At 39.7% G+C, this 26,534-nt stretch overlaps 1 protein-coding gene across 3 annotated transcripts in view; it reads right to left on the minus strand.

The window, feature by feature from the left end:
• The window catches only part of LOC124149975 (low-density lipoprotein receptor-related protein 4-like), a 53,022-nt gene extending 26,897 nt beyond the window's left edge, over positions 1-26,125 (minus strand). The window contains exons 1-3 of one of the 3 annotated variants that reach the window (XM_048391331.1): positions 25,548-26,117; positions 15,287-15,499; positions 3,915-4,359 (exon numbers count right to left, since the gene is read on the minus strand). In XM_048391331.1, the coding sequence (XP_048247288.1) occupies positions 3,915-4,359; positions 15,287-15,350 (509 nt within the window). In that variant the 5' untranslated portion in view covers positions 15,351-15,499; positions 25,548-26,117. Of the gene's footprint in view, positions 1-3,914; positions 4,360-15,286; positions 15,877-25,547 lie in introns of those variants that run through there. The other 2 variants (XM_046521842.2, XM_048391330.1) reach the window with 2 other exon arrangements.
• Between the last annotated feature and the right edge of the window lie 409 nt (positions 26,126-26,534).

The following is a 26,534-nucleotide window of genomic DNA, read 5'->3' on the forward strand; positions in this document are numbered from 1 at the left end:
CCAACAACAAGTACACTGGGGCTTACATTGAACCCTACATTGGAGGTACATGTATATACCATGTACATCGGCAATATTTGGGTGCGGGCACGCTCGACAATATGATATTCCATCGATTGATGAAAAGCTGAATGAATATTGGGACATGAATGAAATATTTTTATGCATTGCCACTTTTGATTTAAAATTGGGAACAATTCAGAAAAAACAACAGCCTTTTTATGATCATTCCCATATTCTCCCTAATACGTTATATGTCTAATCTGTTAGTGAGATCCTTTAGAGTAGATATTGTACATAGGTTTTTAATTGTTTAACGATGTTTTAATTTGTTGATGAATACACGTACATGATGTTCGTAAACGCAATTCATTGTAACTGTCTCTCTGTATATGCGGATTGATTAATACCTTCAGTAAAATCTCTTCTTCTTATAATTAGGTCAGTTAACTCTTGAATGCACAATGTAACTCGCCTAAGAGAAAGTTGTATCTAATTACAGAGTCGGCCTTATTTACAGGTGCGTCTACAATACCTACTCTCGTTCAATGACAATCTGCCACATCACTCGTGAAGAAATAGTTATGCAGGTGTGGCTGTGGGCAAATACCTAGCCTGTATATGTTTGTTGATATATATATTACATATTTTCGTTACTTGGGGATATATAAGGCACAAAGACACAAACATTTATAAAAGATGAATTGGTCCCTTGATATACAACAAAGAATGAATCTTGTTTTTTCTCAGCATTCCTGTTGTGTACCATCGTTTAGCGGTTCATTCTAATACATGTATGTCTGGAGGTGATAAATATAAACTCTCGTCGACAATGCCTGGCAATCTGCCTGCTTCGGCTACCATACAATCCTCCCTGTCACAACTGTCGTTTAAATGACTGACGTATGTCGTGTACAGTCCTCGAATTTAATTAAAAAAACAGTAAGAACGATAAATAGACGATCAACTGGATTTTACATTCCTTATATCAGCTGACGGTACTGTTTTCGAACATGTGCACTAGACATAAGATTTGAAGACTAATAAAATCAAGTTTAAGACCGTACAGACAATAAATACAAATAAATTATTTCTTGGCATCATTTGGTGTGTTTTAGATGATGGTTATGATCTAAAATGTTATAACGTTAGAGTAGGAAGGAGAAACGTTAAAGTGTTTCATGACACACGAGATTTGGGAACACTGACATGAGCAATAAGATTAAGCAACATAAACAGCCATAAGAGGGTATAGAGAAAATGGTGGAAACCAACTGAAATAGATTTTGATGAAAAATATTGTACTAAACAATTTGCCTGTGCACAAGCGGTTCCTAAGGTTAGGATATTTCATAGACGACACAAACTTGTTTGACTATTTTGAGTTGTAGACTGGCGAATAGCAAGTGTTTTTCATGCTATGCCATGCTTCCATATACACATTACAAATGTAATACACCACCTGTGTGAAGCATTATGAAGCAGAGAACTGAGATGTCAAGTATTACCTGCATTTACACACGGATCAATATAATTCTTATGTGTATGCCCTTTCCTCTGAAAAACGTAACACTGAAGTATTTTGAATTGTAGTACATATATTAATATAAATATAGGCAGCTTCGATTAATAGGGATTGTGTACATGTAGTCACTTTCTCTAATTTGTCTGCTAATTAGAATTTTCAGTTGTTATGTTATTGCACTGTTACTAAAATCCGGCTGTTTTTGTTTATCGGGTGTGAATAAATGATTCGTCTGGTCATACATTTTACGATTCTTACCCGATCAACTGATTAGTGCCACATTATCCCAGCAGAGCGTTATTTTGTTATTATATACATGTATTGTTAATTGTAGTTGATATTTACATCACTGTATCTTAGAACGCAGAACTGATAACATCCAAACATATAATTAGTACACAAAGAATTGTTACACATCCAACAGAGCCAACATGTATGCTGTAATCGGTGCAACTTTCAGCTGACTAACGTCACATCTCTCATCACGTCAGCTCTATTCTTCAAGTATGAATTAATTTCCGAAGACATTTTGCATTAAAGGAATTAAAATAAAATGTGTAGTTAACAAACCTACGTGTTTCAAAAACTTATACACTCGTTCTACATTTCGTTCCAAAGGACACGGACCATTTAAATCGCTAGAGCGGGTCGTATACGACGTTAAAGTACATGTATAAAATATATAATTCTTAAATGCATAATACATATTCATGATGATCAATTAGTCTCGTTCCTAATTCGAATGAGCATATTCTGAGTCTAAATCCGCAAGATGACAGACACTTGCAATCCTTCTTTGTACAATGCATTATCATTTGTTCTCGTTCAATCTACTGTACTTAACATTTGAAGTCATTGTAAAGTTTCAATGAGTATTGTAATGGTGTGGTATTCTGAATTAATACAAGAATATAGATAGTATCAAGTCACCATATGGGACGTACATGTATAACTTGTCTTCCAACACCACGCTTGTGCCGAGGCCCGTGGTCATATAACTAATTTGTCCCATAAAAGGGACAATTACTTTCGCCGATACTCCACAGTAGCTCCATGGAGCGTTTGCGTAGCTAAGCAGAAATTTTACAAACATTATGCGTAGTCCCCGCGCAGCTCCCAAAGTTTTAGAAATTATTATTTATCGTAGGCGTCCTCCCCATCGGGAGCGGGCATTATTCTGCTACACTGTGACGTTACGTTCCTGCATTTGCACAAAGGGTGGAACGGTCTCGAACTATCTCAGGCGATGTCGTCCCGGTAGCGTACGCCATTCATATTACAGTTAACAATGAGGAGCTGTGTTCTCCATAAAATGTGACGCTACCCCATACCATTACAGTGCCACAATACAACATTGGGCGAATCGCTGGATGTAGTGTTCCCTCTACCATTTGCGTGCGGTTCTGCCACTAATCGGCCTCGTCCCAGGAATTGATCGAGCTTTCAATGTTGCAATCCGTCAATGCACCAACCGAATATGGTTGTCTTGGTGAGACGTCACAAGTGGACGACCGGCCACTGGCAAGTCATGAGTGTTGCACTGTTGTAGAAAACGTCTCCAAACAGATGACAATGTGTTTCGATCAGCATAAAAATGTCTGCCAACTTCGTTTTTCCCCATTCCTGTTTGCAGCATCTCCACGGCGCGTAGAGTTGATTTTCAGTAAGCCGTGCCATTGCGTAAGCGTTATTTATGGTTAAACAAAAGTGTTTTATGAGCATCAGATAGCTAACCAACCCTTGCGAGCAAAACGCGAGCATTCATATTGCGTGCCGTTCAAATTGTGAATCACAATCTTAAAGTCGAAGGGATGTCTTTATGACTATGTATTGTAAGATGCATCATATAATTTCAGAATACATTTTTTTTAACTTTCTATGAAGAACGTTCCTTTGTTTCGTTAGTATAGATAAAGACAATAAAACATAAGGTACAATATTTTGTGTCACGCTCTTGCTCACTGCAACAATTTCCTAAACACGCTGGGATTCCGGGGACATAGACTCCGACCGACCGAGCAGGGTGTTAGAGTGAGTGAGTACAGTTTTACGCCGCCTTTAGCAATATTCCAGCAATATCACGGCGGGGGGACACCAGAAATGGACTTCACACATTGAACCCATGTCGGGATTCGAACCCGGGTCTTCGGCGTGACGAGCGAACGCTTTAACCACCAGGCTACCCGACCGCCCCTAAGGGTGTTAGAGGCGAGTTTATGGATTGTGTGTCAGTTTCAGTGACTTGAGTGAGTTTTGGATATTGAACTTAACAGTGTCGATCGCTGCTCATAATATCATCCCCTGGATTGCCCATGCAAACTTGATGATTCACAAGCAGTCTTCATATAACAACAAACAAACCCAGTTTTATTGTATGAGTTGTACGAACCTTAGTTTAGGGGCCACGGCAATACCATACGGCTTCTCCAGCGACTTCTCCACAATAATCCTCTGTTTATCATTGAAACTTATCCTGCTCGGGTCACGTGGTAGGGCCTGTAAGCCAATCCACGAATAGACACTGTCACACCAGTACACATTGAAATTCAACCAATCAACGGCAAGTTCTCCTATTCCATGGGACGTGCCGACATGGGCATATGTAGCAACAGCTCTTGGCGGCTCGTCGTCGAACAGGAAGATAGTCCCGGTGCCCTTCTCGCCGAACAGCAGATAGTTGTTTCTGAACAGAAAGGATGCTGAGGCAAGGTCAGTGTCTCGGAAAGTCACCTTCTGAAGGTCGATGGATGTATCCCCGGAGAGCCAGCCGAGAGTGTTGTTGATATACAAAAGGTTGTTACCATCACACCAGAAGAGGGTGTTGTTTGGAAAACCTGAAAACAAGAAAACATGATACCGTGTTCAGATGTCATGGACATTTTGTTGTGAGAAAATATTAAAGTGTTTCTGCTCCTGTCAATGAAAAGGGTTGGATGTCCACAAATTAAATGGCGTGTCCCTAGAACAATGCTGATCACTGTTCGCCCTGCGCCATAATGCTAGAATGAAGCATGTATTGTGGTGACTGACCCACACTATTCGCCCTGCGCCATGATGCTAGAATGAAGCATGTATTGTGGTGACTGACCCACACTATTCGAAAAGGAATGGTAGCGCATGTTCCCTTGGGATTTAAATGTAGTTCAGGACATAAACCCGAATATGCATAAAATAGGTGTCGGAACGAATGGTCGACGAACCCCAAAATGCATGCAATACCAGACTGTAGGCTAAATTAGGCTCACTCACTCCTCCTCTTGTCTGGAGAAATAGGGAAACCATGTTGATGTTTATCTGTATACATGTACGTTCAGTGCTTGAGTTGATGTACCTTTAGGCTTTTGTTTCTTGCTGTGTATATAATTGATTATTTGTTAATGGTTTTTGGTATTTGCTACTAAACCTGTCTCTGGCCTTTCTGTTATCGTATGGTGCGGGATCAACATGCATGCTTTTACGTACTCGTTCTGCTAACAGTCGGATGTCTTTACTATAAACACACGCGACAACACTGCCCATAATCATACACAATCTCTGCTGTGAGCTATACAGGTATCTCATAAGCATGTGTTTATGACTCGCTATCAATTAGTGATGATACCAGGTGTCTTCGACAAGGAAAGCCCTTGGTTCACCTCAATAACCACGGGGACATATGGTACAAGTGAAAACAGAGAATTGCATCAGACATCATGTCACTTATTTGTCAAATTTGGAAATTGTGTCCACAGGTCTATCCTAATACTATTAGCTTGAATGTTGTAATCCTGATCAAACACATTGTGTGTATGCGTATGTCTCTATGACTCAAACAGCCTGCTTTGTCATTCTAGTCCACAGTCACACACTTGTATCATCTGACACAAACAGCCTGCTTTGTCATTCTAGTCCACAGTCACACACTTGTATCATCTGACACAAACAGCCTGCTTTGTCATTCTAGTCCACAGTCACACACTTGTATCATCTGACACAAACAGCCTGCTTTGTCATTCTAGTCCACAGTCACACACTTGTATCATCTGACACAAACAGCCTGCTTTGTCATTCTAGTCCACCGTCACAAACTTGTATCATCTGACACAAACAGCCTGCTTTGTCATTCTAGTCCACAGTCACAAACTTGTATCATCTGACACAAACAGCCTGCTTTGTCATTCTAGTCCACAGTCACACACTTGTATCATCTGACACAAACAGCCTGCTTTGTCATTCTAGTCCACAGTCACACACTTGTATCATCTGACACAAACAGCCTGCTTTGTCATTCTAGTCCACAGTCACACACTTGTATCATCTGACACAAACCGTCATCTTTGTCGCCGTCGTAAACCAGCTGTGAGTGCAAGCTCCCCATTCTAGACTAGGAAGTGTTTAAACATATTTATTTCACAGAATGCGTGAAGCTGGATTGGTAAACAAGTAAAGACTTATGTCAATACCGCTCCAGTAGTCATAATATGTTATCAGTTATAACGCAGTCAAGGGCGAGCGGGGCGGTCGGGTAGCCTAGTGGTTAAAACGTTCGCTCGTCACGCCTAAGACCCGGGCTCGATTCCCGACATGGGTACAATGTGTGAAGCCCATTTCTTGTGTCCCCCGCCGTGAAATTGCTGGAATATTGCTAAAAGCGGCGTAAAACCATACTCACTCACTCAAGGGTAAGCTCTAAGGTAATTATTTTGCATAAAACCACACTCTGAACGTGAAGTAAAATGCTGAAGCAAGAATGAGTTACGATAGATTGCATTTAGACCAGGAAGTTGTCTGATAATACATCATATTACTCACAAATACGCCACTATGCCCTCGCACTCATGCATGCTATCTGGAGTAATATGTTACATAATTCACACAATACCGGGGTGCTACCGGAGAAGATCTCACGATCTTAGACTGATCTTTGTTAAAAGGAGGACTTCACGTGACAGATGCACTTTATATATCTTGTGTAACACCGTCAGTAGTTGCACACTTAATGCAACAACAGTAGGCCTTGTTTACAACGTTCTCGAAATATTTAGTAAAACGACATTGTGGTTCTACTTATGGTGTAACATTATGGTTCTATATATGATGTTACATTGTGGTCCTGTATATGTTACACTGTGGTTCAATATATGATGTACATTGTGGTTCTACTTATGGTGTAGCATTTTGGTTCTATATATGATGTTACATTGTGGTTCTATATATGATGTGCATTGTGGTTCTATATATGATGTACATTGTGGTTCTACTTATGGTGTAACATTTTGGTTCTATATATGATGTTACATTGTGGTTCTATATATGATGTGCATTGTGGTTCTATATATGATGTTACATTGTGGTTCTATATATGATGTACATTGTGGTTCTATATATGATGTTACATTGTGGTCCTATTTATATTTATTATATCTATTTATTTAGTATGTAAGAAGTTACATTTTGGTCCTGTATATGAGGGTACATTTTGGTCCTATTTATGTGATGTTGTTCTATTAATGATGTTCTATAACATGGTGCTTTGTATGGCATTACATGGTAAATGTCTTCTTTACAGTATGGTGTATCTCTTTTATAAGAATACAATTCTAGTCATGATGTTACTATGTTTATGTGGTTACATTGTAGTTTTATTTAAATTGCCAGTGTGTAGTACCAATAATGACGCCACATTGAAAACCAAACCATAATGGTTAAGATCCTAACATACACACCAACACCATGCAGTTATATGTGACCATATATGAACCAGAATCTCCTCAACATGACATCACAAATACATGTAAACCCTAAACACCAACACCATGTGACCATATATGAACCAGAATCTCCTCAACATGACATCACAAATACAGGTACTCCCTAAACACCAACACCATGTGACCATATATGAATCAGAATCTCCTCAACATGACATCACAAATACAGGTACTCCCTAAACACCAACACCATGTGACCAGATGACGTGTGTTATCTGCAGACATGTTGTTGTTGACCGAGCTCATGTGGGCAGTGTTATATATACCCGATATTGTCATGTCGTGTCGTCATTCGTCGTGTTTGGCTGTATCGTAATATGGCTAAATATTGTCACCATGTCCCGATCGTGGATACGTCAGGACGATATCGCTTTAGCCCCTCTCAGCCACCGTGTCAGAGTGATGGTTGAGGGTTGGATGTTGTGACGTCAGGGTTATATAAGCTAGGGCTTGATTGAAGGGTGTTATTCATACCCGTACAGAAGCTACAGATGTTGTGACACCAGGGTTATATAAGCTAGGGCTTGATTGAAGGGCATTATTCATACCGGTACAGAAGCTACAGATGTTGTGACGCCAGGGTTATATACGCCAGGACTTGGCTGAAGGGTGTTATTCATACCCGTACAGAAGCTACAGATGTTGTGACGCCAGGGTTATACACTCCAGGACTTGACTGAAGGGTGTTATTCATACCCGTACAGAAGCTACAGATGTTGTGACACCAGGGTTATATAAGCTAGGGCTTGATTGAAGGGCATTATTCATACCGGTACAGAAGCTACAGATGTTGTGACGTCAGGGTTATATACTCCAGGACTTGAATGAAGGGTGTTATTCATACCCGTACAGAAGCTACAGATGTTGTGACGCCAGGGTTATATACTCCAGGACTTGACTGAAGGGCGTTATTCATACCCGTACAGAAGCTACAGATGTTGTGACGTCAGGGATATATACGCCATGAGTTGACTGAAGGGTGTTATTCATACCAGTACAGAAGCTACAGATGTTGTGACGTCAGGGATATATACGCCATGAGTTGACTGAAGGGTGTTATTCATACCCGTACAGAAGCTACAGATGGTGTGACGCCAGGGATATATACGCCAGGACTTGATTGAAGGGCGTTATTCATACCGGTACAGAAGCTACAGATGGTGTGACGTCAGGGATATATACGCCATGAGTTGACTGAAGGGTGTTATTCATACCGGTACAGAAACTACAGATGTTGTGACGCCAGGGTTATATACGCCATGAGTTGACTGAAGGGTGTTATTCATACCCGTACAGAAGCTACAGATGGTGTGACGCCAGGGATATATACGCCAGGACTTGATTGAAGGGCGTTATTCATACCGGTACAGAAGCTACAGATGGTGTGACGTCAGGGATATATACGCCATGAGTTGACTGAAGGGTGATATTCATACCGGTACAGAAACTACAGATGTTTTAACACCAGGCGGATCTGAATGAGTTCTCTGACGCCATGATGAATGCTGAACGTGTCACGACGTTTGACCCGTGTCTGTTGACTCGGCGCGATTTAGTAACCAAATCCGAGTAAACACTTCCTCTGACGCACTAAGTTTGAATACAACGACCAGATAAAGGCAGCGATACACTATTGTAAACACATTCATGCATCAGTCTATTTTGGCCTCGAAGGAAAAACTGCCCGTTTTAGTTTAGCCGTATCACGCGACTAGTTCTTCGGAAGTGCAGGAAATGTTAAGTTACAGTTCAACCAACTTCAAATTAAAAATACTGCTCTGAGGAAAGTTAGCTGCTGTAAAATGAAACGTTGCAGTAAAACAGTATTAGGGAAAAGTTTTTAAAAAGTTATTTCTTTTGTGGTTGTATGATTTTGTGTGAATGTTTGAGCAAGTTGAGTTGGAACCACTCAAAGGCATTCTATATAAGGAACGGGATAAAAAGTACGAAGAATGAAGTGTATATTTGAAATCACTAAACAAAAGTATACATATCAAGATGACGTGTGTTATCTTCAGACATGTTGTTCTTTGAAATCACTAAACAAAAGTATACATATCAAGATGACGTGTGTTATCTGCAGCCATGTTGTTGTTTGAGATCACTAAACAAAAGTATACATATCAAGATGACGTGTGTTATCTGCAGTCATGTTGTTGTTTGAAATCACTAAACAAAAGTATACATATCAAGATGACGTGTGTTATCTGCAGGCATGTTGTTGTTTGAGATCACTGTACAAAAGTATACATATCAAGATGACGTGTGTTATCTGCAGGCATGTTGTTGTTTGAGATCACTGTACAAAAGTATACATATCAAGATGACGTGTGTTATCTGCAGCCATGTTTTTGTTTGAGATCACTGTACAAAAGTATACATATTAAGATGACGTGTGTTATCTGCAGTCATGTTGTTGTTTGAGATCACTAAACAAAAGTATACATATTAAGATGACGTGTGTTATCTGCAGTCATGTTGTTGTTTGAAATCACTAAACAAAAGTATACATATCAAGATGACGTGTGTTATCTGCAGTCATGTTGTTGTTTGAAATCACTAAACAAAAGTATACATATCAAGATGACGTGTGTTATCTGCAGTCATGTTGTTGTTTGAAATCACTAAACAAAAGTATACATATCAAGATGACGTGTGTTATCTGCAGTCATGTTGTTGTTTGAAATCACTAAACAAAAGTATACATATCAAGATGACGTGTGTTATCTGCAGGCATGTTGTTGTTTGAGATCACTGTACAAAAGTATACATATCAAGATGATAGTGTTATTTGCAGGCATGTTTTTGTTTGAGATCACTGAACAAAAATATACATATTAAGATGACGTGTGTTATCTGCAGTCATGTTTTTGTTTGAGATCACTGTACAAAAGTATACATATCAAGATGACGTGTGTTATCTGCAGTCATGTTGTTGTTTGAAATCACTAAACAAAAGTATACATATCAAGATGACGTGTGTTATCTGCAGCCATGTTGTTGTTTGAGATCGCTGTACAAAAGTATACATATCAAGATGACGTGTGTTATCTGCAGTCATGTTGTTGTTTGAAATCACTAAACAAAAGTATACATATCAAGATGACGTGTGTTATCTGCAGACATGTTGTTGTTTGAAATCACTAAACAAAAGTATACATATCAAGATGACGTGTGTTATCTGCAGTCATGTTGTTGTTTGAAATCACTAAACAAAAGTATACATATCATGATGACGTGTGTTATCTGCAGACATGTTGTTGTTTGAGATCACTGTACAAAAGTATACATATCAAGATGACGTGTGTTATCTGCAGAAATGTTGTTGTTTGAAATCACTAAACAAAAGTATACATATCAAGATGACGTGTGTTATCTGCAGTCATGTTGTTGTTTGAGATCACTAAACAAAAGTATACATATCAAGATGACGTGTGTTATCTGCAGGCATGTTGTTGTTTGAGATCACTAAACAAAAGTATACATATCAAGATGACGTGTGTTATCTGCAGTCATGTTGTTGTTTGAGATCACTAAACAAAAGTATACATATCAAGATGACGTGTGTTATCTGCAGTCATGTTGTTGTTTGAGATCACTGTACAAAAGTATACATATCAAGATGACGTGTGTTATCTGCAGACATGTTGTTGTTGACCGAGCTCATGTGGGCAGTGTTATATATACCCGAGTACAACAAACCACCTGAAGACAGCCGCTAAGGCAGGTGTCACAGACTGGGTGTTCTATGGACCTTGTCAGCCAACACTACAACCCCCGTACATGCTTCAGATGGTCAGGTTCGGTGTTCGGTGACTTGGTTGTGGCGTGTCATCGTACCGCGACGGCGTGGACCGTAGCTCACATTATCAATCGCTGGATTGTGTGGTCCAGATTCGAATATTATACAGGCCGCCATCATGTAGCTGGACTATTGGGGAGTGCGGCGTTTTATAACAAGGAGAGTAAGAGAGAGAGAGAGAGAGAGAGAGAGAGAGAGAGAGAGAGAGAGAGAGAGAGAGAGAGAGAGAGAGAGGTTGGGGTACAGGTGCAATGGATGGACTGCTGAACACGGATACAGTCACCAATCATGTGAGGGTGTGGTTGCTGGTATAGAAAGAGTCTTCAGAGTGGGTATTGTGTAGATATACAGGGACTCTCTCTTGTGAGTAAAGCAGATATACAGGGACGCTCTGTTGTGAGTACAGGGTGTTCCAACCGTGCCGCTAGAGCGCCCATGATCTGCTCCAGTGACTGGTCGGCTTGTGTCACACCAGACAGTTCATCTCCCCGACACTCCATGCTAAACGTTGTGTACTTATCTACCCCGGGCTGTTATCAGGAGGCGGGATCTGAGACTGTCACGTTCTGTTGTACGCCTCCATATGCTATAGTGTACTGCAGTTCATGGGGAGTCCCATGTTTGATGTCGTATTTGTGACATTGCATTGTTGTCCTATGACGTAGAAGATGAGTATCGCTTATGTAGTGTGTCCTAATTAGGTAACGTTTAGGCGTCATTATCTACCTGTATATACAAGTATACAAACATGTTAAATTAACTTAATCTTTTGAAGGATGTTCATAAATTAGCAACATTTGTGTATTGTTTGAAAAGTGTAACAAAGTAAACCTTGGATATCTTAAAGGATATGGTTGCGTTGCACATAGAGTTCGTGACAGAAACTTTGGGTTCAGAAGGGAATCGATAGAGAAAGGACATTTTCCAGTTATCATCGGATTGTTTCCACGTTGTCGTCGATTATTTAATGAAACAGAGAGGTAGAACATTAGCATACTGATTTAAAAGTTCTTCGTCAGTCGGTGACAACTGTGAATCCAGCTCAATATTGGGGCAAGAGGGGTCAGGCTGGAGTTGATTGGATGATGATTGAGTTATAAGAACGTGAGGTGAATTTGTGAAAATTTTACTAGTGAGGAATCGAGATGGTTCAGATTTTTCAGCCCAACTATTTATTCTAAACAAAAGCTTGCGATAACCTATTCATATCTTTGAAAGGTGCCTCTATCAGGTAAACGTAAATCTGGGTGGGGCGAAGGAAAAGAAGGGTGGGAACGACAATAGGAAACTAGAATGGGATCGTCTTAAACATTTTGTTCAAGAAACACCCGCATACTCCACCATGTCGTAACTGCGTTCTAGGGTTATCTGGTCCCTTCTACAGCTGCCTACTTTTTATGTCAGGACTCTACTACTAAGGGTCATATAAGTCACGGTATAATTGGTCTATCAGCCCAGACTCCGAACTGTCTCCATCAGCATTCATCTGCCGGCCCTTGCTCTCATTGATCAACACAAAACACGGGTTGTACTCACATCTGTTTAATAACGCTTCAGTCCATCTTCAAAATACGTCTAAACATGATAGGCATGAGTCGTCACAGAGCGGGAAAACAGGGTAGTATTGATTTGCTTCGGTCGCAGACAAAGCCCGCGCTACTCAGTGCCAAAAGTATCTTTTAAGGACATCGAGTCAGACCTTTCTTTGTCACATGTAATAAAACCTCAATTTGATTCGTTAACAGTTTGATATGGCCAAGAACTCATTTGTGTCGTAAACGGAAAGATAGCGGACCCTACGTGGCAGATTCAACATATCTCTATTGTCTTACTCTGGATCAGACAGATGAAAAAGTGTTCCACCTCTCTGGGGTATTGATGGTCTTCAGTCGTACCAACACATGTTCATGTATAGTTATTATGTAATTCACTAGTGGACTTTGGCCTACTTGAGAAGTATATCACAAACCAAACCAAAACATGTCTTGTGGTGATGTTACATTTTAGTCCCAGTTATGATGTTGTTGTTTTTCAGAGCTTTTTATTCACTTCAAGGGTGGTTACATGGCAAGATAAACATCCTTGGTAGACAATAAACTTTTGTGGTACAGACGTCAGGTGTTGGCGAAAGATGTACATTCTTGGTATTATTCTAAATGTACATAGGCATTATTGACCTCAAAACATTCTTCCACTGAATAGTCTGTTCTAATATATCTTCCAGTTATGATGTTACATTGTGGTCCTATATATAATGTAACTTATTGTGGTCCAATTTATGATGCTGTTACAATGTGGTCATATTTATGTTATGTTGTCATTATATTTTTGATGTTACAAAGTGGTCATATATTTGTTATGTTGTCGTTCTATTAATTGTGTTACACTGTGGTCATATTTATGTTATTGTTACATTTATGATATTACATTGTGGTTCTACTTATGGTGTAGCATTTTGGTTCTATATATGATGTTACATTGTGGTCCTATATATGTTACATTGTGGTTCTATATATGATGTACATTGTGGTTCTACTTATGGTGTAACATTATGGTTCTATATATGATGTTACATTGTGGTCCTGTATATGTTACACTGTGGTTCTATATATGATGTACATTGTGGTTCTACTTATGGTGTAACATTATGGTTCTATATATGATGTTACATTGTGGTCCTGTATATGTTACACTGTGGTTCAATATATGATGTACATTGTGGTTCTACTTATGGTGTAGCATTTTGGTTCTATATATGATGTTACATTGTGGTTCTATATATGATGTGCATTGTGGTTCTATATATGATGTACATTGTGGTTCTACTTATGGTGTAACATTTTGGTTCTATATATGATGTTACATTGTGGTTCTATATATGATGTGCATTGTGGTTCTATATATGATGTTACATTGTGGTTCTATATATGATGTACATTGTGGTTCTATATATGATGTTACATTGTGGTCCTATTTATATTTATTATATCTATTTATTTAGTATGTAAGAAGTTACATTTTGGTCCTGTATATGAGGGTACATTTTGGTCCTATTTATGTGATGTTGTTCTATTAATGATGTTCTATAACATGGTGCTTTGTATGGCATTACATGGTAAATGTCTTCTTTACAGTATGGTGTATCTCTTTTATAAGAATACAATTCTAGTCATGATGTTACTATGTTTATGTGGTTACATTGTAGTTTTATTTAAATTGCCAGTGTGTAGTACCAATAATGACGCCACATTGAAAACCAAACCATAATGGTTAAGATCCTAACATACACACCAACACCATGCAGTTATATGTGACCATATATGAACCAGAATCTCCTCAACATGACATCACAAATACATGTAAACCCTAAACACCAACACCATGTGACCATATATGAACCAGAATCTCCTCAACATGACATCACAAATACAGGTACTCCCTAAACACCAACACCATGTGACCATATATGAATCAGAATCTCCTCAACATGACATCACAAATACAGGTACTCCCTAAACACCAACACCATGTGACCATATATGAATCAGAATCTCCTCAACAGGACACCACAAATACATGTACTCCCTAAACACCAACACCATGTGACCATATATGATCCAGAATCTCCTCAACATGACACCACAAATACATGTACTCCCTTAACACCACATGAGCAGTCATGTGACACGTACACGCACCACGAACCTGCAGAGGATTACAATAGTATTCTACTCCCCACGAGGATTGTATGGCCATTGAACACTATCAAGAACACAACTCATTGATGCGCACTTAATAACTCCTTCAATCTGTGCACACAACAATGTAGGTCAAGACTGGGTACGTTCTGTGTTTTCAAGATGAAAACCCTATGTCGTGTGTATCTATGAGGTACATATGTTTAAATACTGTGTTGAGGTTTAAAACGACGAATCCTCAAATGACGAGTTCATATTGGTACACTGTCGGGCAAAAGAAGGTATACCCATGTTTGATGATGGCTAACAAGTAAACAACCAAGAAATAGTTATTCGATGGTGATACATTTGATACGGCATCATAGGCGAAAGCCCAATGCAACTTACCAATGCGTCTCTCCAAGGGGGTCTGCCTTGTAACGTTTTGGGTCAAATCCAATTTTCAAGTGTATACTTTCTTTTGCCAGGCAGTGTAAGAAGTGGGGCACTGATCCGATCAAAATGTCCTTACCTTGGGTCAGACAGATGTGACACAGTGCCAGGAGGTGTGAGAACAGTAGCCCTCCCTGCTTCATTGTCGACAGTATCCCTGCGCGTCTTCCATGGACCAGCACAACGGTGTCTTAAAGAGACAAGGAAGTAGAAGACCGGCAGCACGCCACAGTGTACACCTAGAGCTAACTGACCCCTTCACCGTGTATGTCTTGGGAGACGGGTAGAGTGACTGAAGCAGAACCGAATTACCAGTTAAGCATGTCCTAGTTGGAATGCGCAGAGGACACAACATAGATTTGATGTCAGTGGACAAGGTAAGTGTGTGTTCCAGAGGCAGCCATCCATGGCCAGACTCCAGAAACTGTTCAACTGCTTAGTGAATGTTTCAGTGACAGGGAAGCTGTTGGGGTCGGCTTAGGTACACACTTGAGGTACATTACACAAATGTAATGTAAATGTACTTGTTGTAAACAAACAAATCATCTCAAAGACGACCATCCACATTTCTCACAAACAATGAACTACAGTTATTCATGATGTACATCTACTTCGACTAGACATCAGTCAGGGGAACACCACAATGATCACGCGGCTGCTTTATTGCGTGTGTTTGTTCGGGAAATGTGATACGGTGGGATTCATGACAGCCGACTGGTACGATTAATTGTCCAGAACCTCGTACTTAAACAAACAAACAAACAAACCATTTCTTAACAAAGTAAAGCATTTGAAGGAGTGTGGATCAGATCAGGTATGTCAAACTTGAGATGCCTGCTTCTTTATACAGTCGTCATGAATAGGGCGCCTGTGTTAGGTGCAAAGCACTGCCAGGTCGGCGCACACCAACACTCGGCTGCTCACGCTATGCTTATCTGAGTTTTCTTTGTTTGTTTGTTGTTAACGCCGCATTCAGCAATATTCCAGCTATATGACGGTGGTGTGTAAACATCTAAACACGTGTCGTTTATGCTAATGTGTCTGTTCGCCAGAGGTCATTATTACGTTCAAGACGTCAATACTGTTCTTGGTGTTACAGAATAAGGCTTGGGTTAGGTAGGGTTGAGAAATGGTGGGTGAGTTCAGGTAGTATAAGACTTTTAGTACAGAAATTCTACCTAATGGGGTCAGGTCACGTGCTAACCAAGAGTTCATGATAACTTTTAAACTTTTAAGTTTGTCTTTGTAATTTCTTTCTACCATTTCTGCCAAATTGTGAGTAAAAATAATACCGAGAAGAGTAAAACTTGTTCTTGAGCAATCTAAATTCTAACTTTTGCACATAGTTTTATCAGAGAAGCGTTGTGAGCCAATCCACAACACTTGCGTTTTGCTTGTGTTAATTTTTAGGCCTGAAAAAGACGCATATGTTTGAAGAGTTGTCATGGTGTTTTGGAGACAGTTTTCAGTTCCATCTTAAATGAGAGATGTGTCGTCTGCGAATTGGGAAATTAGTTATTCTATCTCATTGATCGTTATTCCGTTTATGATTTTTAATAGTGCGCAGCATTATAGTCAAAATTTCAGCTCATAACAAGAATATATAGGGAGATAACGGGTCGCCCTGTCTACATCCTCTTGTTACTTTAAAAGAATCTGAAGCAAAACCGTTAACTAAAACACAAGATTTTATATGGTTGAGAATGTTGTTATCCAGTTTTTAACTGAAGGTCCAAAATTGTGATGTGTATGTATATACATATGCGTGACACTGTTCCCGCCTTTGTGATGTGTATGTATAGGTAGATAGATCATCTTTATTTCCTCCAAGTGTTGAAGATATATTGATATGAGATATTACGGCATTCTACAAATGTTTATAAACAACGGGTGATATATTGTATGTACAGGCAGTTTCACATCGTTATCATATAATGTTTCTTAGAAGGTTTTTCCACATTTTAACAGTTTTACATACAAGGAGCATTATATTTGTCCAAACATTGTATTCAATAGCCATAGTACTTCCTGTTGGCAAGCCGCCAAGTAAAAGGGACAGAAAGGTATCGTCTTCGTCGTTCCAAATACAAGATAAAGTTGTAACATCCAGTAAATCAATAACAGACTCAACAAGGATATTTCTTTGTTGTTTAGTCTTTTTACAATACATAAATACATGTTTGATAATATCAAAAGCAAATGTGACGCATAAACATTCATCGGCTTATATACTGTAGGTGCTCAGACATAATAAATATGCTATATCATAGAAGTGTTCCGGCCTTTCAATTGTTAGTAACCATAGTCTGTGTACCTTGGGTGATCGTATGAGAGAGTATCGTTTTAGGTTTTCTCTTGAATTAAGCTGTGCATAAATTACGTTACGGCCACGCACACTTATTTGTTCTTTAATTCGACTCGCCCATGCATGTCTGTTGGGAAATTAAGAAGAGGTGGTATAGGTGTTTATATCATTATTGAGTTCATACTTGTTTACTAGTGATAGCATGTGGTTTTCGTGTGACATTTTACATTTATCATCTTTTTCTTTAATTGTATCGAGTTGATACGGAACAAGTCTGTGCTGTAATAGTCTTTTAAATGCAAAGTTAATGTCACTATTACATTATCTTCCAAGGAATAAGAGGGTTCGTTGATCAATGTACGCCTGGAGAGAAATTAAGCCAAGACAATCTCTGGTGACGACGAAAGGAGTGCGTCTAGACAATCCTTAAATCTTTTTACAAACATAACGCTGAATAATTTCAAACATTTCGTAATATCACCCTTTCCATAATACGAACAGCTGGGGCAGAATTTAAACCACGAACATATTGCCCATGATCATTATTTATATAGACTAACATTCTGAGTTTTTCACATATTAAATGGGTACGTGCTAAGGTTTTCTTACTTAAAAGAAATCCAGCATAAGTTACATTTTCCTTTTTAGGAAGTACTTGTGAACCAATGTAGAGACGTTGACAGACCTATTTGCGAATATTACCAAACAGTAGAAATGCACTTTTACTGGCATTATATTTCAACTGCCATCTAGCATATGTGTATATATCATTCAGTACACACTGCAGCCGTCAGGGAAGCAGCTCAACAGTGTAGTATCGTCTCCTAATAGGGTGCCGGGTGTATTACCCAATGGAAGACACAAACCACGCCCTGAATCATCAAGTGAATACAACAAGTCATTAATATACAGCGTAAAAAGCCATGCCGATAAAACGCGAACCGCCACAATACCTCTCTAACACTCTGTGTTGTTAAAGACTTTGATGAGCATTTGGAAGTTGGGAAGCATAAATGCATGACACAAAAAAGCGTCATGTATTCACGTTGTGCTCAAGATCATGACTATAACATTTAGGGAAAAGAAGCAAAATTGATTTAGTAGCCACGTAGTGTAGTTGTATACCATCTGTGTTATTCTGGACTTGATATGTTAATTCATTTATATTAAAGGAAAATCGAAATTGATTTAAAATACACCCTTGGCGGACACCGATGTTACTTATAAAATTATCCGATATAACGCCATTTCTTTACAAACATGCACCTTTACATGTTTATCTAAAGTAACAGTAACATCCCAGTCCTGTTGCTGAGTCCAGGTCTTAAAACGAAGGATCCTAAGTTAACCATTTTCACCTGTCAAAAGCCTACAAGGCAGGCCTCAGAGCGAGATGGCTTTTCAGAGGTGCGTTGAGATGTGGCATAGCCCGATGTGATCTCATGATCTGGACAGTGACATATTCCGTGTCATGTTTTCCTGATGGACACGCGTCCACTGTTGTTTCGATGTGCAATAGATGTGTTACTTCTCACACGCAAACTGCATTTTAGGAGTATATATATGCATGTGACTTTTGTATAATAAACTGAACTCTTGGTAACTGATTAATGATTTTACGTCATGAACGTCTTTCTATTTGTCTAATTTGTAGCATGATAATCACCCGTTTCTATTTAGTCTTATTGATCAGTCGTCTCGCCCAACCCCGTCTTGTGACAAGGATGGAGGAGGTAATTATGGAGTTACGACAATTGTGCTACCGTCACGTACGTGGTGCGTGTGGTCCTGCTCATTCAGCATGGGGGCTTGTGCGTGCGTCTTTCGCGAACACTTGACATCATTACTATTTGATAGTGATTCATAAACACTTGCTCAAGACATTGTCGGACTCGCACTCTCGACTTTGCCGAATGCAGATATTTCTATTGGATATGGAAAGGGTTTTGGCGCTTATTTATCTTATTATCTTTTTATTAGATTTCATTTTGAATTTTCGTGCCCGCTTCCCTTCATTTTGCAAACGGCGCCAAATCGCCTTTTCGCCATTTCGTCATGTTGTGTTACTACCATGTCCGGTCGTGATATTGACATGTCGTGTCGTCATTCGTCGTGTTTGGCTGTATCGTAATATGGCTATATATTGTCACCATGTCCCGATCGTGGATACGTCAGGACGATATCGCTTTAGCCCCTCTCAGCCACCGTGTCAGAGTGATGGTTGAGGGTTGGATGTTGTGACGCCAGTGTAAGCTAGGGCTTGATTGAAGGGCGTTATTCATACACGTACAGAAGCTACAGATGTTGTGACGCCAGGGTTATATAAGCTAGGGCTTGATTGAAGGGCGTTATTCATACCGGTACAGAAGCTACAGATTTTGTGACGCCAGGGTTATATACAACAGGACTTCATTGAAGGGCATTATTTATACCCGTACAGAAGCTACAGATGTTGTGACAATAGGGTTATATATGCCAGCACTTGACTGAAGGGCGTTATTCATACTCGTACAGAAGCTACAAATGTTTAACACCAGGCGGATCTGAATGAGTTCTCTGACGCCATGATGAATGCTTAACGTGTCACGACGTTTGACCCGTGTCTGTTGACTCGGCGCGATTTAGTAACCAAATCCGAGTAAACGCTGCCTCTGACGCACAAAGTTTGAATACAACGACCAGATAAAGACAGGGATACACTATTGTAAACACATTCATGCATCAGTCTATTATGGCCTCGAAGGAAAAACTGCCCGTTTTAGTTTAGCCGTATCACGCGACTAGTTCTCCGGAAGTGCAGGAAATGTTAAGTTACAGTTCAACCAACTTCAAATTAAAAATACTGCTCTGAGGAAAGTTAGCTGCTGTAAAATGAAACGTTGCAGTAAAACAGTATTAGGGAAAAGTTTTTAAAAAGTTATTTCTTTTGTGGTTGTATGATTTTGTGTGAATGTTTGAGCAAGTTGAGTTGTAACCACTCAAAAGCATTCTATATAAGGAACGGGATTAAAAGTACGGAGTATGAAGTGAATATTTGAGATCGATGCACAAAGGTATACATATCAAGATGACATGTGTTATCTGCAGACATGTTGTTGTTTGAAATCACTAAACAAAAGTATACATATCAAGATGACGTGTGTTATCTTCAGACATGTTGTTGTTTGAGATCACTAAACAAAAGTATACATATCAAGATGACGTGTGTTATCTGCAGGCATGTTTTTGTTTGAGATCACTGAACAAAAGTATACATATCAAGATGACGTGTGTTATCTGCAGGCATGTTGTTGTTTGAGATCACTGAACAAAAGTATACATATCAAGATGACGTGTGTTATCTGCAGCCATGTTTTTGTTTGAAATCACTAAAAAAAAAGTATACATATCAAGATGACGTGTGTTATCTGCAGCCATGTTTTTGTTTGAAATCACTAAAAAAAAAGTATACATATCAAGATGACGTGTGTTATCTGCAGCCATGTTTTTGTTTGAGATCACTGAACAAAAGTATACATATCAAGATGACGTGTGTTATCTGCAGCCATGTTTTTGTTTGAGATCACTGAACCAAATTATACATATCAAGATGACGTGTGTTATCTGCAGACATGTTGTTGTTGACCGAGCTCATGTGGGCAGTGTTATATATACCCGAGTACAACAAACCACCTGAAGACAGCCGCTAGGCAGGTGTCACAGACTGGGTGTTCTATGGACCTTGTCAGCCAACACTACAACCCCCGTACATGCTTCAGATGGTCAGGTTCGGTGTTCGGTGACTTGGTTGTGGCGTGTCATCGTACCGCGACGGCGTGGACCGTAGCTCACATTATCAATCGCTGGATTGTGTGGTCCAGATTCGAATATTATACAGGCCGCCATCATGTAGCTGGACTATTGGGGAGTGCGGCGTTTTATAACAAGGACAGTAAGAGAGAGAGAGAGAGAGAGAGAGAGAGAGAGAGAGAGAGAGAGAGAGAGAGAGAGAGAGAGAGAGAGAGAGAGAGAGAGAGAGAGAGAGAGAGAGAGAGAGAGAGAGAGAGAGAGAGATTGGGGTAACAATGGATGGACTGCTGAACACGGATACAGTCACCAATCATGTGAGGGTGTGGTTGCTGGTATAGAAAGAGTCTTCAGAGTGGGTATTGTGTAGATATACAGGGACGCTCTGTGAGTACAGGGTGTTCCCACCGTGCCGCTAGAGCGCCCATGATCAGCTCCAGTGACTGGTCGGCTTGTGTCACAGCAGACAGTTCATCCCCCCGACACTCCATGCTAAACGTTGTGTACTTATCTACCCCGGGCTGTTATCAGGAGGCGGGATCTGAGACTGTCACGTTCTGTTGTACGCCTCCATATGCTATAGTGTACTGCAGTTCATGGGGAGTCCCATGTTTGATGTCGTATTTGTGACATTGCATTGTTGTCCTATGACGTAGAAGATGAGTATCGCTTATGTAGTGTGTCCTAATTAGGTAACGTTTAGGCGTCATTATCTACCTGTATATACAAGTATACAAACATGTTAAATTAACTTAATCTTTTGAAGGATGTTCATAAATTAGCAACATTTGTGTATTGTTTGAAAAGTGTAACAAAGTAAACCTTGGATATCTTAAAGGATATGGTTGCGTTGCACATAGAGTTCGTGACAGAAACTTTGGGTTCAGAAGGGAATCGATAGAGAAAGGACATTTTCCAGTTATCATCGGATTGTTTCCACGTTGTCGTCGATTATTTAATGAAACAGAGAGGTAGAACATTAGCATACTGATTTAAAAGTTCTTCGTCAGTCGGTGACAACTGTGAATCCAGCTCAATATTGGGGCAAGAGGGGTCAGGCTGGAGTTGATTGGATGATGATTGAGTTATAAGAACGTGAGGTGAATTTGTGAAAATTTTACTAGTGAGGAATCGAGATGGTTCAGATTTTTCAGCCCAACTATTTATTCTAAACAAAAGCTTGCGATAACCTATTCATATCTTTGAAAGGTGCCTCTATCAGGTAAACGTAAATCTGGGTGGGGCGAAGGAAAAGAAGGGTGGGAACGACAATAGGAAACTAGAATGGGATCGTCTTAAACATTTTGTTCAAGAAACACCCGCATACTCCACCATGTCGTAACTGCGTTCTAGGGTTATCTGGTCCCTTCTACAGCTGCCTACTTTTTATGTCAGGACTCTACTACTAAGGGTCATATAAGTCACGGTATAATTGGTCTATCAGCCCAGACTCCGAACTGTCTCCATCAGCATTCATCTGCCGGCCCTTGCTCTCATTGATCAACACAAAACACGGGTTGTACTCACATCTGTTTAATAACGCTTCAGTCCATCTTCAAAATACGTCTAAACATGATAGGCATGAGTCGTCACAGAGCGGGAAAACAGGGTAGTATTGATTTGCTTCGGTCGCAGACAAAGCCCGCGCTACTCAGTGCCAAAAGTATCTTTTAAGGACATCGAGTCAGACCTTTCTTTGTCACATGTAATAAAACCTCAATTTGATTCGTTAACAGTTTGATATGGCCAAGAACTCATTTGTGTCGTAAACGGAAAGATAGCGGACCCTACGTGGCAGATTCAACATATCTCTATTGTCTTACTCTGGATCAGACAGATGAAAAAGTGTTCCACCTCTCTGGGGTATTGATGGTCTTCAGTCGTACCAACACATGTTCATGTATAGTTATTATGTAATTCACTAGTGGACTTTGGCCTACTTGAGAAGTATATCACAAACCAAACCAAAACATGTCTTGTGGTGATGTTACATTTTAGTCCCAGTTATGATGTTGTTGTTTTTCAGAGCTTTTTATTCACTTCAAGGGTGGTTACATGGCAAGATAAACATCCTTGGTAGACAATAAACTTTTTTGGTACAGACGTCAGGTGTTGGCGAAAGATGTACATTCTTGGTATTATTCTAAATGTACATAGGCATTATTGACCTCAAAACATTCTTCCACTGAATAGTCTGTTCTAATATATCTTCCAGTTATGATGTTACATTGTGGTCCTATATATAATGTAACTTATTGTGGTCCAATTTATGATGCTGTTACAATGTGGTCATATTTATGTTATGTTGTCATTATATTTTTGATGTTACAAAGTGGTCATATATTTGTTATGTTGTCGTTCTATTAATTGTGTTACACTGTGGTCATATTTATGTTATTGTTACATTTATGATATTACATTGTGGTTCTACTTATGGTGTAGCATTTTGGTTCTATATATGATGTTACATTGTGGTCCTATATATGTTACATTGTGGTTCTATATATGATGTACATTGTGGTTCTACTTATGGTGTAACATTATGGTTCTATATATGATGTTACATTGTGGTCCTGTATATGTTACACTGTGGTTCTATATATGATGTACATTGTGGTTCTACTTATGGTGTAGCATTTTGGTTCTATATATGATGTTACATTGTGGTTCTATATATGATGTACATTGTGGTTCTATATATGATGTTACATTGTGGTCCTATTTATATTTATTATATCTATTTATTTAGTATGTAAGAAGTTACATTTTGGTCCTGTATATGAGGGTACATTTTGGTCCTATTTATGTGATGTTGTTCTATTAATGATGTTCTATAACATGGTGCTTTGTATGGCATTACATGGTAAATGTCTTCTTTACAGTATGGTGTATCTCTTTTATAAGAATACAATTCTAGTCATGATGTTACTATGTTTATGTGGTTACATTGTAGTTTTATTTAAATTGCCAGTGTGTAGTACCAATAATGACGCCACATTGAAAACCAAACCATAATGGTTAAGATCCTAACATACACACCAACACCATGCAGTTATATGTGACCATATATGAACCAGAATCTCCTCAACATGACATCACAAATACATGTAAACCCTAAACACCAACACCATGTGACCATATATGAATCAGAATCTCCTCAACATGACATCACAAATACAGGTACTCCCTAAACACCAACACCATGTGACCATATATGAATCAGAATCTCCTCAACATGACATCACAAATACATGTACTCCCTAAACACCAACACCATGCGACCATATATGAACCAGAATCTCCTCAACATGACATCACAAATACATGTAAACCCTAAACACCAACACCATGTGACCATATATGAATCAGAATCTCCTCAACATGACATCACAAATACAGGTACTCCCTAAACACCAACACCATGTGACCATATATGAATCAGAATCTCCTCAACAGGACACCACAAATACATGTACTCCCTAAACACCAACACCATGTGACCATATATGAATCAGAATCTCCTCAACAGGACACCACAAATACATGTACTCCCTAAACACCAACACCATGTGACCATATATGATCCAGAATCTCCTCAACATGACACCACAAATACATGTACTCCCTAAACACCAACACCATGTGACCATATATGATCCAGAATCTCCTCAACAGGACACCACAAATACATGTACTCCCTTAACACCACATGAGCAGTCATGTGACACGTACACGCACCACGAACCTGCAGAGGATTACAATAGTATTCTACTCCCCACGAGGATTTTATGGCCATTGAACACTATCAAGAACACAACTCATTGATGCGCACTTAATAACTCCTTCAATCTGTGCACACAACAATGTAGGTCAAGACTGGGTACGTTCTGTGTTTACAAGATGAAAACCCTATGTCGTGTGTATCTATGAGGTACATATGTTTAAATACTGTGTTGAGGTTTAAAACGACGAATCCTCAAATGACGAGTTCATATTGGTACACTGTCAGGCAAAAGAAGGTATACCCATGTTTGATGATGGCTAACAAGTAAACAACCAAGAAATAGTTATTCGATGGTGATACATTTGATACGGCATCATAGGCGAAAGCCCAATGCAACTTACCAATGCGTCTCTCCAAGGGGGTCTGCCTTGTAACGTTTTGGGTCAAATCCAATTTTCAAGTGTATACTATCTTTTGCCAGGCAGTTTAAGAAGTGGGGCACTGATCCGATCAAAATGTCCTTACCTTCAGTCAGACAGATGTGACACAGCGCCAGGAGGTGTGAGATCAGTAGCCCTCCCTGCTTCATTGTCTACAGTATCCCTGCGCGTCTTCCATGGACCAGCACAACGGTGTCTTAAAGAGACAAGGAAGTAGAAGACCGGCAGCACGCCACAGTGTACACCTAGAGCTAACTGACCCCTTCACCGTGTATGTCTGGGGAGACGGGTAGAGTGACTGAAGCAGAACCGAATTACCAGTTAAGCATGTCCTGGTTGGAATGCGCAGAGGACACAACATAGATTTGATGTCAATGGACAAGGTAAGTGTGTGTCCTGGAGGCAGCGATCCATGCCCAGACTCCAGAAACTGTTCAACTGCTTAGTGAATGTTTCAGTGACAGGGAAGCTGCTGGGGTCGGCTTAGTAACACACTTGAGGTACATTACACAAATGTAATGTAAATGTACTTGTTGTAAACAAACAAATCATCTCAAAGACGACCATCCACATTTCTCACAATCAATGAACTACAGTTATTCATGATGTACATCTACTTCGACTAGACATCAGTCAGGGGAACACCACAATGATCACGCGGCTGCTTTATTGCGTGTGTTTGTTCGGGAAATGTGATACGGTGGGATTCATGACAGCCGACTGGTACGATTAATTGTCCAGAACCTCGTACTTAAACAAACAAACAAAACAAACCATTTCTTAACAAAGTAAAGCATATGAAGGAGTGTGAATCAGATCAGGTATGTCAAACTGGAGATGCCTGCTTCTTTATACAGTCGTCATGAATAGGGCGCCTGTGTTAGGTGCAAAGCACTGCCAGGTCGGCGCACACCAACACTCGGCTGCTCACGCTATGCTTATCTGAGTTTTCTTTGTTTGTTTGTTGTTTAACGCCGCACTCAGCAATATTCCAGCTATATGACGGTGGTGTGTAAACAATCGAGTCTGGACCAGACAATCCAGTACTTGACACCATGAGCATCGATCCATG

The sequence above is a fragment of the Haliotis rufescens genome, unplaced genomic scaffold, assembly GCF_023055435.1.
Source record: "Haliotis rufescens isolate VD_foot unplaced genomic scaffold, xgHalRufe1.0.p SCAF_9, whole genome shotgun sequence".
Taxonomy (NCBI): Eukaryota; Metazoa; Mollusca; class Gastropoda; order Lepetellida; family Haliotidae; genus Haliotis; species Haliotis rufescens.